Source organism: Chinchilla lanigera, unplaced genomic scaffold (genome assembly GCF_000276665.1).
Source record: "Chinchilla lanigera isolate Chin_1 unplaced genomic scaffold, ChiLan1.0 scaffold00026, whole genome shotgun sequence".
NCBI lineage: Eukaryota > Metazoa > Chordata > Mammalia > Rodentia > Chinchillidae > Chinchilla > Chinchilla lanigera.
The window spans coordinates 13,973,932-13,988,102 of record NW_004955427.1 but is presented as its reverse complement, the minus strand read 5'-3'; the positions used below and the strand labels follow the sequence as shown (position 1 = coordinate 13,988,102).

General features: G+C 39.4%; 1 protein-coding gene across 1 annotated transcript in view; it reads right to left on the bottom strand.

The window, feature by feature from the left end:
- The window catches only part of Gramd1c (GRAM domain containing 1C), an 86,728-nt gene that overhangs the window by 56,371 nt on the left and 16,186 nt on the right, over positions 1-14,171 (bottom strand). The window contains exon 3 of the mRNA XM_005386407.2: positions 9,598-9,682. Within this exon, the coding sequence (XP_005386464.1) occupies positions 9,598-9,682 (85 nt within the window). The remainder of the gene's footprint in view (positions 1-9,597; positions 9,683-14,171) is intronic.

The window sequence follows — 14,171 nt, the reverse complement described above, 5'->3', positions numbered from 1 at the left end:
TCCTAAAGTTTTGTTTACCAACTACAATACAACAAACAACAGAGAACAAGGCACTATGGGAATATGGATGAAATGAATCAGTACCAGGTACTTATACATCAACCTTGCACAGTAAGGAGTATACACATATTTAAATAAAGAAGATGAAATGTTTTGTGCTACTAAAGAACTTAGGCATACTATCCATAAGGGAAGTGACAATCAATTAAGAGAATGTGCTTTTCATGCAATAATGTCAGGAAATCATTATGACAAAGCATTCCATTCTAATAGCTGTCACCTTTGACAGCCCAATAATTATGACATTGCTTTAAAAAAAAAAAAAGACTCTTTGGAAGAACATTTTTAGAACTGCTTTCAGAGCTAGGATTTCTTTATAAGTTTTAGTAGTACATTTTAGGTATACATGATGACAACACTCATCATAGGGAACTTGTACCTGTACATGATATATCTTGTTTCTTTTTCCTTTTCTTTTTTTCTGATTCCCCTTCCTTCAACTCCTTTTCCCCTCCGTATTTACAAAAGCTTTGTTTTCATTTTTTCTCCTTCTATTCTTTCTTTTCTTGTTCCTTCTTTCCTTTCCCCCTCCTCCCTCCCTTGTTCCCTTTTCCATTTTAATATTTTCTTCCCATTTTCCAGTACTGATTATACATTTTGGTCCTTATTTACACTTTTGGCTTCTCACACAAGACAAATAATGCAGTACTTCAACATGGGTATCTGATTTATTTCACTCCTGAGTATGGTCTCGAGGTGCACCCATTTAGCTAGAAATGTCTCAAGTTTATCCTTCTTTCCAGCTGAGTAGTACTCCATTGTATAAAAAAAACCACATCTTCTCTATCCATTATCAGTTGATGGGCATTTGGGGTGTTTCCAAGATTTAGCTATTACAAACTGTGCTGCTATAGACATGAGTGTGCACATATTGCTGTGGCATGATGCTTTTAATACTTTTGGGAAGACTCAAGAAGTGGAAGAGCTGGGTCAAAAGGAACCTCTAGTGTTAGTTTTCTGAGGAATTTCTATACCAATTCCCACAGTGGTTACACCAGTCTACACTTCGACCAACAATGGAGAAGGATTCCTTTTTTCCCCCACAACCCCACCAGCATTTGTTATTGGCTGATTTCTTGATAATAGCCATTCTTTCCAGGGTAAGATAGACTCTCAGTGTTGTTTTAATTTGTATCTCTGAAATGACCAGTGATGCTGAACATTTTCTTGTATGTTTATCTGCTGTTTCTCCTTCTTCATCTGAGAAGTGTGTACTCATTTCAGATGCCCATTTTTGGATGAGGTCTTTAAACTTGAGGGGGTCTGATTTTTCTCAATTCTTTACATATTCTAGATATCAGTCCTTTGAGGAACAGCTACCAAAACTTTTTTGCACATTGTGGGTGTCTCTTCACTCTGCCGGTGGTTTTTTTTTTTTAACCGTACAAAAGCTTTTTAATACGATGAGATCCCAGTTGTTGATGTTTGTCATAGTTCCTGTGCAGCTGGGTTTTATTCATAAAGTCTTTACCTACACCAGTATCTTCATGAGTTCTACCTATTCTCTCTTCTAGCAGATTCAGTGTTTCTGTTTTAATACACTATTTAGATCTTTGATCTATTTCAATTTAAGTTTAGTGCACAGTGCAAGATATGGGTCTAGTTTTAATCTTCGGCATGTGAAAAGCCAGTTTTTCCAGCACCATTTACTACAGAGGTTATCAGTCTTCTAAATGTGTTTGGCTTCTCTGTCAAAGATAAGGTGGCTGAGTATGTTTGTAGTTGTTTCTGCACCTTCTAATTTGTTCCATTGATCCTTGGTCCTCTTTTTTTTGCCAGTACCATGCTATTTTCATCACAATAGCTTTGTAGTAGAATTTTCAGTCAGGAGTTGTGATGCTCACTGCCTGCCTTTGTTGCCCAGAATTGCTTTTGCTATTCCAGGTCTCTTTTGGTTCCAAATGAATTTAGAATTATTTTCTCTAATGCTGTGAGATATGTTATTTAGTATTTTGAAGGGGATTGCATCAGATCTGTATAACAATTTTGGAAGTATGGCCATTTTCATTATATTGGTTCTTCCTACCCAAGAGCAAGGGATATCTTTCCATTTTCTGGTATCTCCTTTGATCTCCTTTTGAAGAGCACAGTTTTCAGTGTATAGGTCTTTTACTTCTTTCATTAGATTTATTCTTAGGTATTTCATTTTTTTGCAATGGGGATGCTACTGTGAAAAGTGTTGCTTCCTAAATTTCTCTCTCAGTGAATTTGTTATCTGTGTACAGAAATGCTATTGATTTGTGAGTGTTGACTTTGTATCCAGCTATGCTACTGAATTTGTTTATTAAATGTAGAAGTCTTTTGGTGGAGTTTTTGGGGTCTTCTATGTAAAGTATCATGTCATCTGCAAATAATGACAATTTAACTGCTTCCCTTCCTATACTTATTCCTTTCTTTCTAACTGTTCTGGCTAATGTTTCCAGAACTATACTGAATAAGAGGGGCTATAGTGGACATCCTTGTCTTGTTCCTAATTTTAGAGTGAAAGCTTTCAGTTTTTGTCCATTTAGTATGATGTTGGCCATTGGTTTGTCATAGATGGCTTTTATCTGATTGAGATAAAGACCACCTATTCCAACATTCTGTTGGGTTTTTATCATGAGTGGGTGCTGGACTTTGTCAAATGCTTTTTCAGCATTTGTGTTGGTTTGGGATATTGTGCAAGGGTAAACAACACAATATAGGACACATATTTTATAAGATTATTTATAATAGTCACCCAAAGAATTATATACAAGAAAGTGCAGGAAATCTGTCCAAATACTAAGGACCAAAGAATCCAGCTGAGGGCCTGGATCCCGCAATAATGTCCTGCATGAGTCCAGCTGAATACCCAGCGCCCATAACAATGCCTCCCACAGAGCCAACTGGAGGCCCAGAGCTCACAACAATGTCTCATGCAGGCCTGTTTCATGGATCTGCGCTGGGAAGGCCCAAATATCAGTGCTGGAATCTAGAAAGTCTGTGCCAGCAGGATGAAGGATCTGAACTGGAGCCAGGAAGCAATGCTCAAAATAAGAACCAAAGCTCCCCCAAAAAGTACCACGCCCAACCTCAGCAACAGTGAGGTCCTGAGCTCTTCCGATGATGACAACAGCTGAGTTCCCATCAGGAAAGCCAATGCAGCAAGCTTCTCCAAGACAATGGCAGTGCACCACTGTCCCCTCTGGAGCCAGGAAGTGACGCTCAAAGTGAGGACCAGAGCTCTCCCAAAGTGAACCGAAACTATTCTCAGTGCCAACAAGGTCCCGAGCTCCTAGAGGATAAAAACAGCCAAGTTCATGAGGAAAGCCAGCATGACAAACTCCTCCCAAAAAACCAACAGCTCCTTATAGCTTCTACCAGCTCCCAACAGCCGTCCTTCTTCTTCTCCAGTCCTGCCTCTTACACTGCTGGCAACAGTCCTCTGGTGGGCCCCACATACCCAGTATGATGCCGACTCAGTTCAGCTGGGTGTTACAAGTTGACCACCAATTGTCAACCCGCCACAGCATTTATTGAGATGATCATGTGGTTTTTGTCCTTGGCTCTGTTAACGTACTGCATTACATTTACTGAATTGTGCATGTTGAACCATCCCTGCATCCCTGGGATGAATCCTACTTGGTCATGGTATATAATTTTCTTGATGATTTGCTGCATTTTGTTTGCCAGTATCAAATATTGAGAATTTTTGCATCTGCATTCATTAGGGAGATTGGCATGTAGTTCTCTTTTTTGGTTGGATCCTTCTCTGGCTTTGGCATCAGCGTAATGCTTTCTTCCAGGAAAGAATTTGGGAGTACTGCTTCCCTCTCAGTTTGAGAAGGAGTGGCTTGAACTTGGCTCCCTGACCTCCTGCCTACTTGAACTTGGTTCTGCCTCACCCTGACAATGGGAGGTGCGAGATGGAGCCAGCCCACAGTTGCTCTGAGTTCCGAGATCAGCTGACCCTCTCCAAGATCTCAACCAGCCAACTGCCCTCTCCTGGGAGGTGTCTGAACCCAAACAACTCATCAGCCACTACAGTCTGCTGTGTCCACTGCTCTCTGCCACTGGTGCATTTCTCCATGAAGGTGGAGGCCTCTGGGGTCACCTCTTGCCACCTCCTTCTTCCGTGTTCTGGATTCTGCCTTCACTCTCCCTGTGAGCTTCAATTCTCACTTCAGATTCTTGCTGGGTTGTGGAGACCCACTTCCTCCCTTCTTCTCTTGCTCAAATTGCTATATACCAGCATCGAGACAACAAACCTTAGAGAGGCTGTTTCTCTGCTATTCGCTACTCCATCACCTTCCTGAAAGTCCACGAGTTAGTATTTAAATTACAAGAGATAACTGCTCTGGTTTTTTTTGTTTGCTTTTTATGTGAAACAACTGGAAGAGTTAATAGAAATAGAAATAGAAAAATCTAATTTTCCTGCATGCAGAAAGGGAAACAGACACACTTTGCTTTTCTTAGAGTATTTTCTTAAAAAAAGAAAAAAAAGAAAAAGAAAAAAAACCTAGAAAATTCTTTCCCTGCTCCACTGAGGAAATATGTGAATCTTTTTAAAAGTTAAACAGGCTTTTTGCCAATTTTATAAGCTGGAAGGTTTCTTAAACAACCTGGAACCCATCCCTTGCAAATGTATATCAAGGGCTAATATTCCTTTTATCTCCCAGATTCTGTGAGAAGCTAGGGAACCTAATTTCCATAGGTACCATGGGGTACCTCCATCCAAGTTGCAAAACTACCTGTTTTCATGGGGGCATGCTTTTATTTTTCCTTTGGATTAAGCCAAGTAGCCTACACTGATGGTCAGCCTATTTAGTAAGTAAACTTGCGGTGAATTGTGTGTGACATATGGTGAGTCAAGACACCTTGCTGAAGACTGGTTATCATTTCTTTATCCCAGTATGTAGGGGTTTTTATCTGCCTGACTGTATAACAGGATGGAAGATTTTGTTCAGTCTTTGCAGACTCTTCTGTATTGTCTGTAATGCATTACACATTCTGGTTTAATGTTTGATCAGCAACAAAACTGTCTTCTTTCTCCTCTACTTTTTGGAGGGGTTTTCTGAGTTGTTAAGAGATTTTGTTATTTTATTTCCACAACACTATCCAGCCTGTACATCCAATTTGTTCTTTCAGATAATCAAAGAACTTTTTAAAAAGCTGAGTAATGACATCCCTGAATAAAGAATACAGTTTCTGAAGCTGAATATTTTCAAAGGAATAAACAAATACAGAAATATACATATTATCATTTTAATAAAAAAAAACAGTACAAAGAACTTCTGGTGTGAACTGTGAGATACTAGACATCTGTTTATTTCTCTCTCCTCCAAAATTCTTTTGACATGAAAGGGAAGACATATAAAAGATGAAACTCTTAACAGTGCTGAGAGGTATGTAAAAAAATAGGTACGTAAATAAAAAATTTAGCAGATTAAAAGTTTTGATGTTTTAAAATAAAAAAATTTAAAAATAAAAAATAAAAGTTTTGATATATTTTTAGAAAAGAGAAAGAAGATACTAATGAATGAACTAGAATATAAGGCTGAGGCAGGAGGATCATTACAAGTTCAAAACCAGCCTGGGCTACAAAGTGAGCTCAAGGCCGGCCTGAACTGCATAGCAAGACCCTGTCTCAAAAAAGACAAAAAATAAATAAATAAATAAACTATAATGTAAATGAGACAGGAGATCAGGACTAGGGCAAACCAAACACGTAACTGGTAAAATTTGTCAAAGGTCATAAAAACCAATGGCTAACAGTTTGAGTGAGATATTTCTTAAAAGGAGAAGACATGCACAAAACATGGAACCCAAAATGACATCAAGCTTACACACAACACTTGACCAGTGAGAAAAGTGCTGTTTGCCACTGGGTGTGGTGGCACACACCTGTAGTCCCAGCACTCAGGAGACTGAGGCAGGCAGATCCCCTTGAGTTCAGGCCAGCCTGGGCTCCACAGTGAGTTTAAAGCCAGCCTGAACCATATAGCAAGACCCTGTCTTTTAAAGAAAGAAAGAAAGAAAGAAAGAAAGAAAGAAAGAAAGAAAGAAAGAAAGAAAGAAAGAAAGAAACAGAGAGAGAGAGAGAGAGAGAAAGAGAGAGAGAGAGAGAAAGAAAGAGAGAGAGAGAGAGAAAGAAAGAAAGAAAGAAAGAAAGAAAGAAGGAAAAAGAAAGAGAGAGAAAAGGTGCTATTTTCAATCCTTCAGTTTTTTTATTAGAATCTAGCACTGTCTTGCAAAAACAATCATAAGACACTATTTTCAATGCTTCATTTACACATGGGCACAACCAACTCAAAGATACTGTTTCTGATCCTTCATTTACATCTGGCCAAAAGCCAAGCAAGTTTTCAATAGGACAGTTTACACGTGATATGAGGCCAAGTTCTTGACAGGACAACTGTCCTCCACTCCTTATTTACATGGAGTGAAAGATAATCTGGGAATTTTGGATACTAAAGATCCCTTTCACTCTCTGTGTGTGCAGTTTTTTGAGACACAGTCTTGCTATATAGTTCAGGCTGGGCGTGAACTCACTCTGCAGCCCAGGCTGAACTCACACTAGAGGCAATCCTCCTGCCTCAGCCTCCTGAGTCCTGAGACTACAGGCGTGTGCCAACACATCTATTTATCTTTGAGGCCACTGTGAGCCTTTTCACTGGCCTGTTCTGCCCTAAAGTGAGTACTTTCTTCCCACCTTCAATAAATGTACAACCTTGTTACCTTTTCTACATGTTTTGATCAATTCTTTGTTTCGTTACAGACACCAAGGAAGCTCCAGAGGACCCACCATTCAGCAACACAGAGGAAACCTTGTCACAAAAAATACACAGAAGGCTGACGCTGAGGTAAAGCCCTGCTCCCCTCCATATGCACACGGAACCAGCAGGTATAAAGTGGGATCACCAGAACAGGGACAGACACTGAGGGACTCCTCGCGTGAGGCCAGCCACGCTTATCACCCCCTCCAAACAGGGGCAGCACTTCCCCCCACAGGCTCTAATGTAAGAAAAATGTAACTTATGGGACCTCGTGGAAAAGCTGTGCTTTCCACTGTAGATGTTAGTATCCCAGAGAGAAGGTCTCCTTTGGGCATTTGCAGTTAGAGGTGTGCTATGGTTTAGATCTTAAGTGTTCCCCAAAGGTCACGTGTTCAAGGCTGTGGCCCAGCATGTGGCATGACTGGGGGGGTGGCAGAACCTTTACAGGACAGTGCCTAATAGAAGGAGGCTGGCTGTCACCAGGGCCATGCCCTCTCTCTGCTTCCCAGCTGCCATGAGGTAAACAGCTTTGCTCCACCACACGCCCTAGCCACGGTCTACGACATACCTCACCACAAGCCTCAGATGCTCAGCCCACTATCCTGACTAAAACCTCTGAAACCAAGAACCAGAATAAATCTTGCCTCCTTATGAGCTGATTATCTCAGGTATTTTGTCAGGAGGATGAAAAGCTGACTAACAAGGGTAGAAAGCTCAATCCACTTCCTTTTTTTCTGAACAGAGAGAAGATCTGTCAGGCAGAATGCTCCACATGGTCGGAGTTCTCCTGGGTAACGAGGTGTAAGCTTATAGAGGCAACACACCCCGACTGCTTAGTCAGTCGGTTCTGCATTCATAAGGACAACTGTAAGATTGTCTACTTCATATTCCTTAGGTACACATTCTTTCTCTGTGCCCTCACTGGTTCCCCCTCCCCAGCCCCAACTAATTTGAAGGTTACAATTACAGCCTGTACATCCTCGAAAAACAAATTAGGAATACTTTATTCTTTTTCTATTGTATAATTTGAGGTCATCAGAAAGTTGAATAAAATTGTCCGAAAACATTTGAGCAAAGGGCTTTTTGTTGGGTAGACTCTACAACAAACATGTATTTAAAAATTACAGATCTTTTTAGTAACCAATTATGATACTCTTCCCAGTGCATTTCAGGACATTCTAGCCCAAATTCCAACTATAAGCATTTCAATGATTTCACTAAAAAATTTGTCTCCCTGACCAGAGCCGCCCTCTGCCCACACTCATGGTAGGTCAGAAGAATTGGAAAATTAAGAGATTCTCAGAATGCCACTTTTCTAGAAGTAGAATTATTGCATCTAACATATTTTTAGCAGGGCATGATGGCGCACACCTATAATCCTAGCACTCAGGAGGTTGAGGCAGGAGGATCGTTGTGAGTTTGAGACCAGCCTGGGCTACAAAGTGAGCTCAAGGCCAGCCTGAACCACATAGTGAGACCCTGTCTCAAAAAGACCGAAAAAAAAAGAAAACAGAACCTAGATGGCCATGGTGGCACATGCCTATAATCCTAGCACTTGGGAGGCACTGTATGCACTATGTAACATCTGAAAACTTCATCTCGAGAACATATTACTTGTAATAAACGATGATTTAAAAATTATTTTAGTTCATTAATATGATATTTATTGACCTGTATGATTTAGAAATTCACTTACACTGATTTAAGCATTCTCTAATAGTATCAAAATCTGAGAAACTCATAACTAAATGTTTTAAATGAAATATATCCTAAGATGACCATGGTGGCACACGCCTGTAATCCCAGCACTAGGGAGGCTGAGGCAGGAGGATCATTGTGACTTTGAGGCCAGCCTGGGCTACAAAGTGAGCTCAAGGCCAGCCTGAACTGCATAGTGAGACCCTGTCTCAAAAAGACAAAAATAAATAAAAAAAAAGTAAAATAAATGTATCCTAAAACTAAAACTGTTGGGCTAGGTGTCACATTCTTATAATCCAAGTAGTTTAGGAGACTGAGTCAGGAGGATCCCAGGTTTGAGCCCAGCCTGGCCAATGTAGTAACTTAGTGAGACCCTGTCTCAAAATAAAATAAAATTAGCCCTGGGGATCTCAGTGAGAAGACCCTGGATTCAATCCTCATTCCACAACAAACAAACAACCTCGATCTATATTTTATTATCATGAATCTATAATAAACAGATAATAAAAATGAAGCACTTTTGTAAGAAAAATGACTAAATTTTATCCTGTAAAGCCTTCTTCAAAAAAGTCTATGTGAACAATGACATGGCTATGATGTATTTCTAGTACATTCTATAAAACTGCTCTATGAGTATATTTGTTGAAGAGTAGATTTTTCTGAGGTGAGTTAATATATGTTGAATATGAAGTTCAAATTTTCCCTCTAAAGCCCTATGAAACAAGTGCCTGAAGAAACTGTGACAAATCATTTCTTATGATTTACATTTTCTCAGTACTTAATATCCTTACAAGTCAGAAATCACCCCTTCACAAATTACAACTTGGTTGAACATTGTCTAATTGTGAGTGATAAAGATGCTGCTTTTTTTTTTTTTTTGGTGGGGGGGTTTTCCAGTAGCGGGAATCGAACTCACGACCTTGCGTTTGCCAGGCAGGTGCTGTGCTGCTGAGCTAAATCCTCAGCCCCAGATGCTGCTTATCTTGAAAATGATTTTCTGTCTAATAGAAAAGCTTAATTTTCTATATATAGTCACTTATCTCTGCTACTGATAGGTTGAAAGAAATTCTTTGTATACATTATCAATTTTATTTTCTTTTACCTGCTATCAGCTTCTCTGTATCAGGCAGATGTGTGAACTGTCTTTTGTATTCTTCATTCTTGTCTTTATAGGTGGAACTTGAAATCTGCAGCATTAAAAAAATTAAATTTCTGTTTAATTATAATATCTTAGAAAATAAAATGGAATTGAAAAGCCTATGATTTGTATGCAGTGTTTTGTATGTCCTTACAGGTAAGTTACATAAATTATTTCAAAAACCACCAAAAAAAGAAAAAGTTGGGAAATCCTCTCTGCAAAAACAAATGTATAGCTAGGAAAAAAAAATATTAAAAACAATCATCTCAAATAACTGACGGTTGGAGATGGCCCCATGTGCCCCAGGCTTTGGCCTGACTAACTCCACACCACGGATTCCACAGCCTGGCCGCAGCCGCCAGCAACTCTGAGCCAGCTCTGCATTTTGCTTCCCCTTGGCGTCAGGCAGCAGAGGTGCTGACCAAGGAACTGACCTGTTAGTGGAAGAGGCCAACACAGAGGGAGAGAAGGTAAGCCTAGAGAGTTGGCAGATCTAGGGAGAAATTACGGACTTGCCCAGCAGTGCTACCCAAGAAAAGCCCACAGCCACTGCACACTACAAAAACAGTGTGGGTTTTATTCTGAAAATAGCTCCATGGCAGGCTACAGTTGGAGAAGAAACCCAATACACCACTCGCCATATTGCCAGTGTTTCATCAGACATCATATTGGCAAGGGATTTACTGTTTAAGACTGAGCCACAGAACACCTACAGATAAAATCCACTTCGGAGATTCCAGTGTTATTCTGTGCAGATGCTAAGTTAGTGACAGCCACAGGCAACAGTCATGGAGAAGGTGCAGGCTAGACAAAGATCCACTGCACTGAGAAGTTTAAGCTCAGACCTGGAAGGACAGTGGCCCCGAGAAACCAGACCTGGCAAATATGGCTTTCAGAGACGGCTGGATCCGAAAGTGCCACCATTCAGTCTAGCAGTCATCCTGCACCCCCACCCACTGTTTCCACCCAGGAGAGACCAGTTGTTTGACTGCTCTCCCCATGTGACAATGTGAGCAGGGACACATCTCAGCTTGGATGGTTGCCACAGTCTGCAACATACAGCAAGAGTGGCAGCAGGAAGGCAACCTAAAAACCCACAAGCCATAAAGCTAGGCCAGGATATCATGACTTGCAGAATTTCCAGATCAAGGAAACAAATTCTCATTCAATGCCAGGCATGATGGAGCATGCCTGTAATCCCAGCACTCAGAAGGCTGAGGTAGGAGGATTGTTGTAAGTTCAAGACCAGCCTGGGCTACACAGTGAACTCAAGGCCAGCCTGAACTGCATAGCGAGACACTGTCTCAAAAAATAAAGGACAAAAAACATCAAAAAGACAAAAAGGAAAAAGAAAGAAAACATGAAAAATAGATCCAAAAGCTGGAATTAAAGAAAAATCACAAAGAAGCACAAATAGCACAAAAACAAAAACCCTCTTTACAGAAATAATAGCACCACCAGGCATGGTTGCATACACCAGTAATCCTAGCACTTGGGAGTCTGAGGACCCCCTTGAGTTCGAGGCCAGCCTTGGCTCCATAGTGAGTTCAAGGCCAGTCTGAACTACATAGCAAGACCCTGCCTCCAAAATAAATAATAATAATAATGATAATAATAATGGCAGAAAACTTCTCAAATATGAAGAAATAATTTAACATACTGATAAGTGAGGCATATAGAACAGCCAAATAGCCACGATCAGAAAAGAATCTCTCCACAACACGTCATAGTCAAAATCCAGAAGTCCAACACAAGCACAAAACCTTAAATGCAATGAAGCCCTCATAAAGGTAAACTCACTACAGAGTTACAGCAGATTCTCAACACAAATCTTAAAAGGCCAGAAGAGCTTAGAGTGAAATATTTCAAGTACTAAAAGAAAACAACTTCCAATCCAGACTGATACATCCTACAAAACTATGTTTCAAAACTGATGCATAAATAAGGTCTTTCCATGATGAAGAGCACCTTAAGAAATTCGTGACCCCAACAAAAACAAACAAACAAAAAATCCAACAGCATGCTATATACAAGAAACACATTTAATCCCCCCTCCAAAAAGATAGACTAAAAATCAAAGTAGTGCTCCAAAAAATTCTTAAGAAACACCTAGAAAGAGACCAATAATGTCAAAAGGTCTAATAGAATGAATATACCAAACAGGGTAAGCTGTTAAGCAGAAAGGGAAATAAAGGAATGGTGGGGGAAGCAACAAGAAAATAATGAAATGACAGAAATAAGTCAACACCTTTAATAATAACTTTCAATGTGAATGTCCTTATTTCCCAATCTAAAGACACAGATTGACAGAATGCATCAAGAAACAAAATGCAGGGGCTGGGGATATAGCTCAGCGGCACAGTGCCTGTCTGACAAGCACAAGGTCGTGAGTTCAATTCCTGGTCCTGGAAGAAAAAAAAAAAAAATCCAACAGCATGCTATATACAAGGAACACATTTAATCCCCCCTCCAAAAAGACAGACTAAAAATCAAAGGATAGAAAGCAATATTCCATGCAACAGGAACCTGAAAACAAGCAGAAATAGCTATTCCATTTTCATACAAAGTGGACCTCAAGCCAAAACTGATGAGAAGAAGCAAACAATTACCATATACTGGTTAAGGGAACAATTCAATAAGAAGAGATAACAAATATAAACATATATGTACCAAACACCAGTGCACCCAATTTCATAAAACAATCCTGCTGGACATAAAAGATTGGATTAACATCAACACAATTTCCTCTTTTCTTGTAGTTTTCCAAAATCTGATTGGTTGGATGGTTAGTTGATCGGTTGGTTGATTTCTCAATATGAAGTTCAAACTGTCCTTCAACTCATTATGTAGCCCAGGCTGACTTCAAATTCACAGCAGTTCTCCTGTTTCAGCCTGCTGAGTGCTGGAATTATAGGCATGTGCTACTACCCCAGCTCTAAAATCATTTTCAAAAATAATCTTGCTTTAAGTGACTCCAACACTTGTGCCTATTTAGACATGTAAATATAATAGTAATAAACAACTCTAAAATCTCAGTGCTTATAATAATAATGTTTTGTTTTGTTTTGTTTTGTTGTCTTTTTGAGACAAGGTCTCACTATGAAGTTCAGGCTGGCCTTCAGTTCACTTGGTAGCCCAGGCTGGTCTTGAACTCGCAAGGATCCTCCTGCCTGAGCCTCCCAAGTGCTGGGATTACAGGAGTGCACCACCATGCCCAGCCATAATAATGGTTTATGTCTCAGTCTTTTAGGGTCCACAGTGGGCTAACTGAAGAATTAACTCCCAAATATCACACAGAGATGTATGCTAATAAAGATTCCACCATCTAGAGGCAAGAACATTCAAAATAGTGTACCAAATCTTAAAAGATTTCACTAGGAAATGACACACATTATTTTGTTCATATCTCACTGACAAAAAATAGTCATGTGGCTAAGCTTACTTCAGGAACACAGGAAAACACCTATCAAGGTCCAGAATAAAAAAAGAAAAAAAATTGATGAATAGAATTATTACTTGAATTTATGGACTGAGATGAATCTGGACTTTTTATGTTACTAGACAGACAATGAATCTGTCCAAACAGTCTTTTCCCCAAAGCAGTACCCTTCAGTTTCAGAAGAAAACATTCACTCAGAGTTTCATACTAACAAAGCAATCACTTTTAAAAAGTGAACTATAATTCACATTTCACCCTTTTGCAATGTGCAATTGAGTGTCTCTGGTACACTCACAAAGCTGTGCAATCATCACCATTTTCCAGAAAACATTTATTGTGTCAGAAAGAAAGTCAATATCCATAAGCAGTCATTTTCTACTTCCCCCTACCCCTAGGTCTTATCAATTACTAATCTGTCTCCATAGATTTCTTTATACCACATTTTTATTTATGTATTCATTGTTTGATTAACATGTGGATTATTTCCACTTTTGCTTATTATAAATAATCCTGCTACAAACACCCATGTGCAAATTTTTGTGCAAACACGTTTAAAGATTCTTGGGTACATATATATATATATATATATATATATATATATACATATATATATAACAGTAGAACTGCTAGTTCATATGGTAATTCTATGTTTAACATTTTGAGGAATTGCCAAACTGGATGTACCATTTTACATTCTCATCAACAATGTATGAGTGTTCAAATTTCTCCACCTCCTCAATAATTAACATCTATCTTTATTATCATGACCATCTTGGTGTGAAACGGCATCCTATGATAGATTGATTTGATGTTAAACATCTTTCTACATGCCTATTGTCCATTTATGGCTTTTTGTTTGTTTGTTTGTTTTGGTTGTTTTCCAGTAGCAGGAACCGAACTCACGACCTTGCGCTTGCCAGGCAGGTGCTGTGCCGCTGAGCAAAATCCCCAGCCTCCCCATTGTCCATTTGTGTATCTTTAAAGAAATGCTTTTTCAAATTTTGTTCACTTTTAATTGGGCTGTCTTTTTATTATTGAGTTGTAATAGTTCTTTACCTAGCACAACTCTCTTATCAAATATATTTGATTTGTAGATACA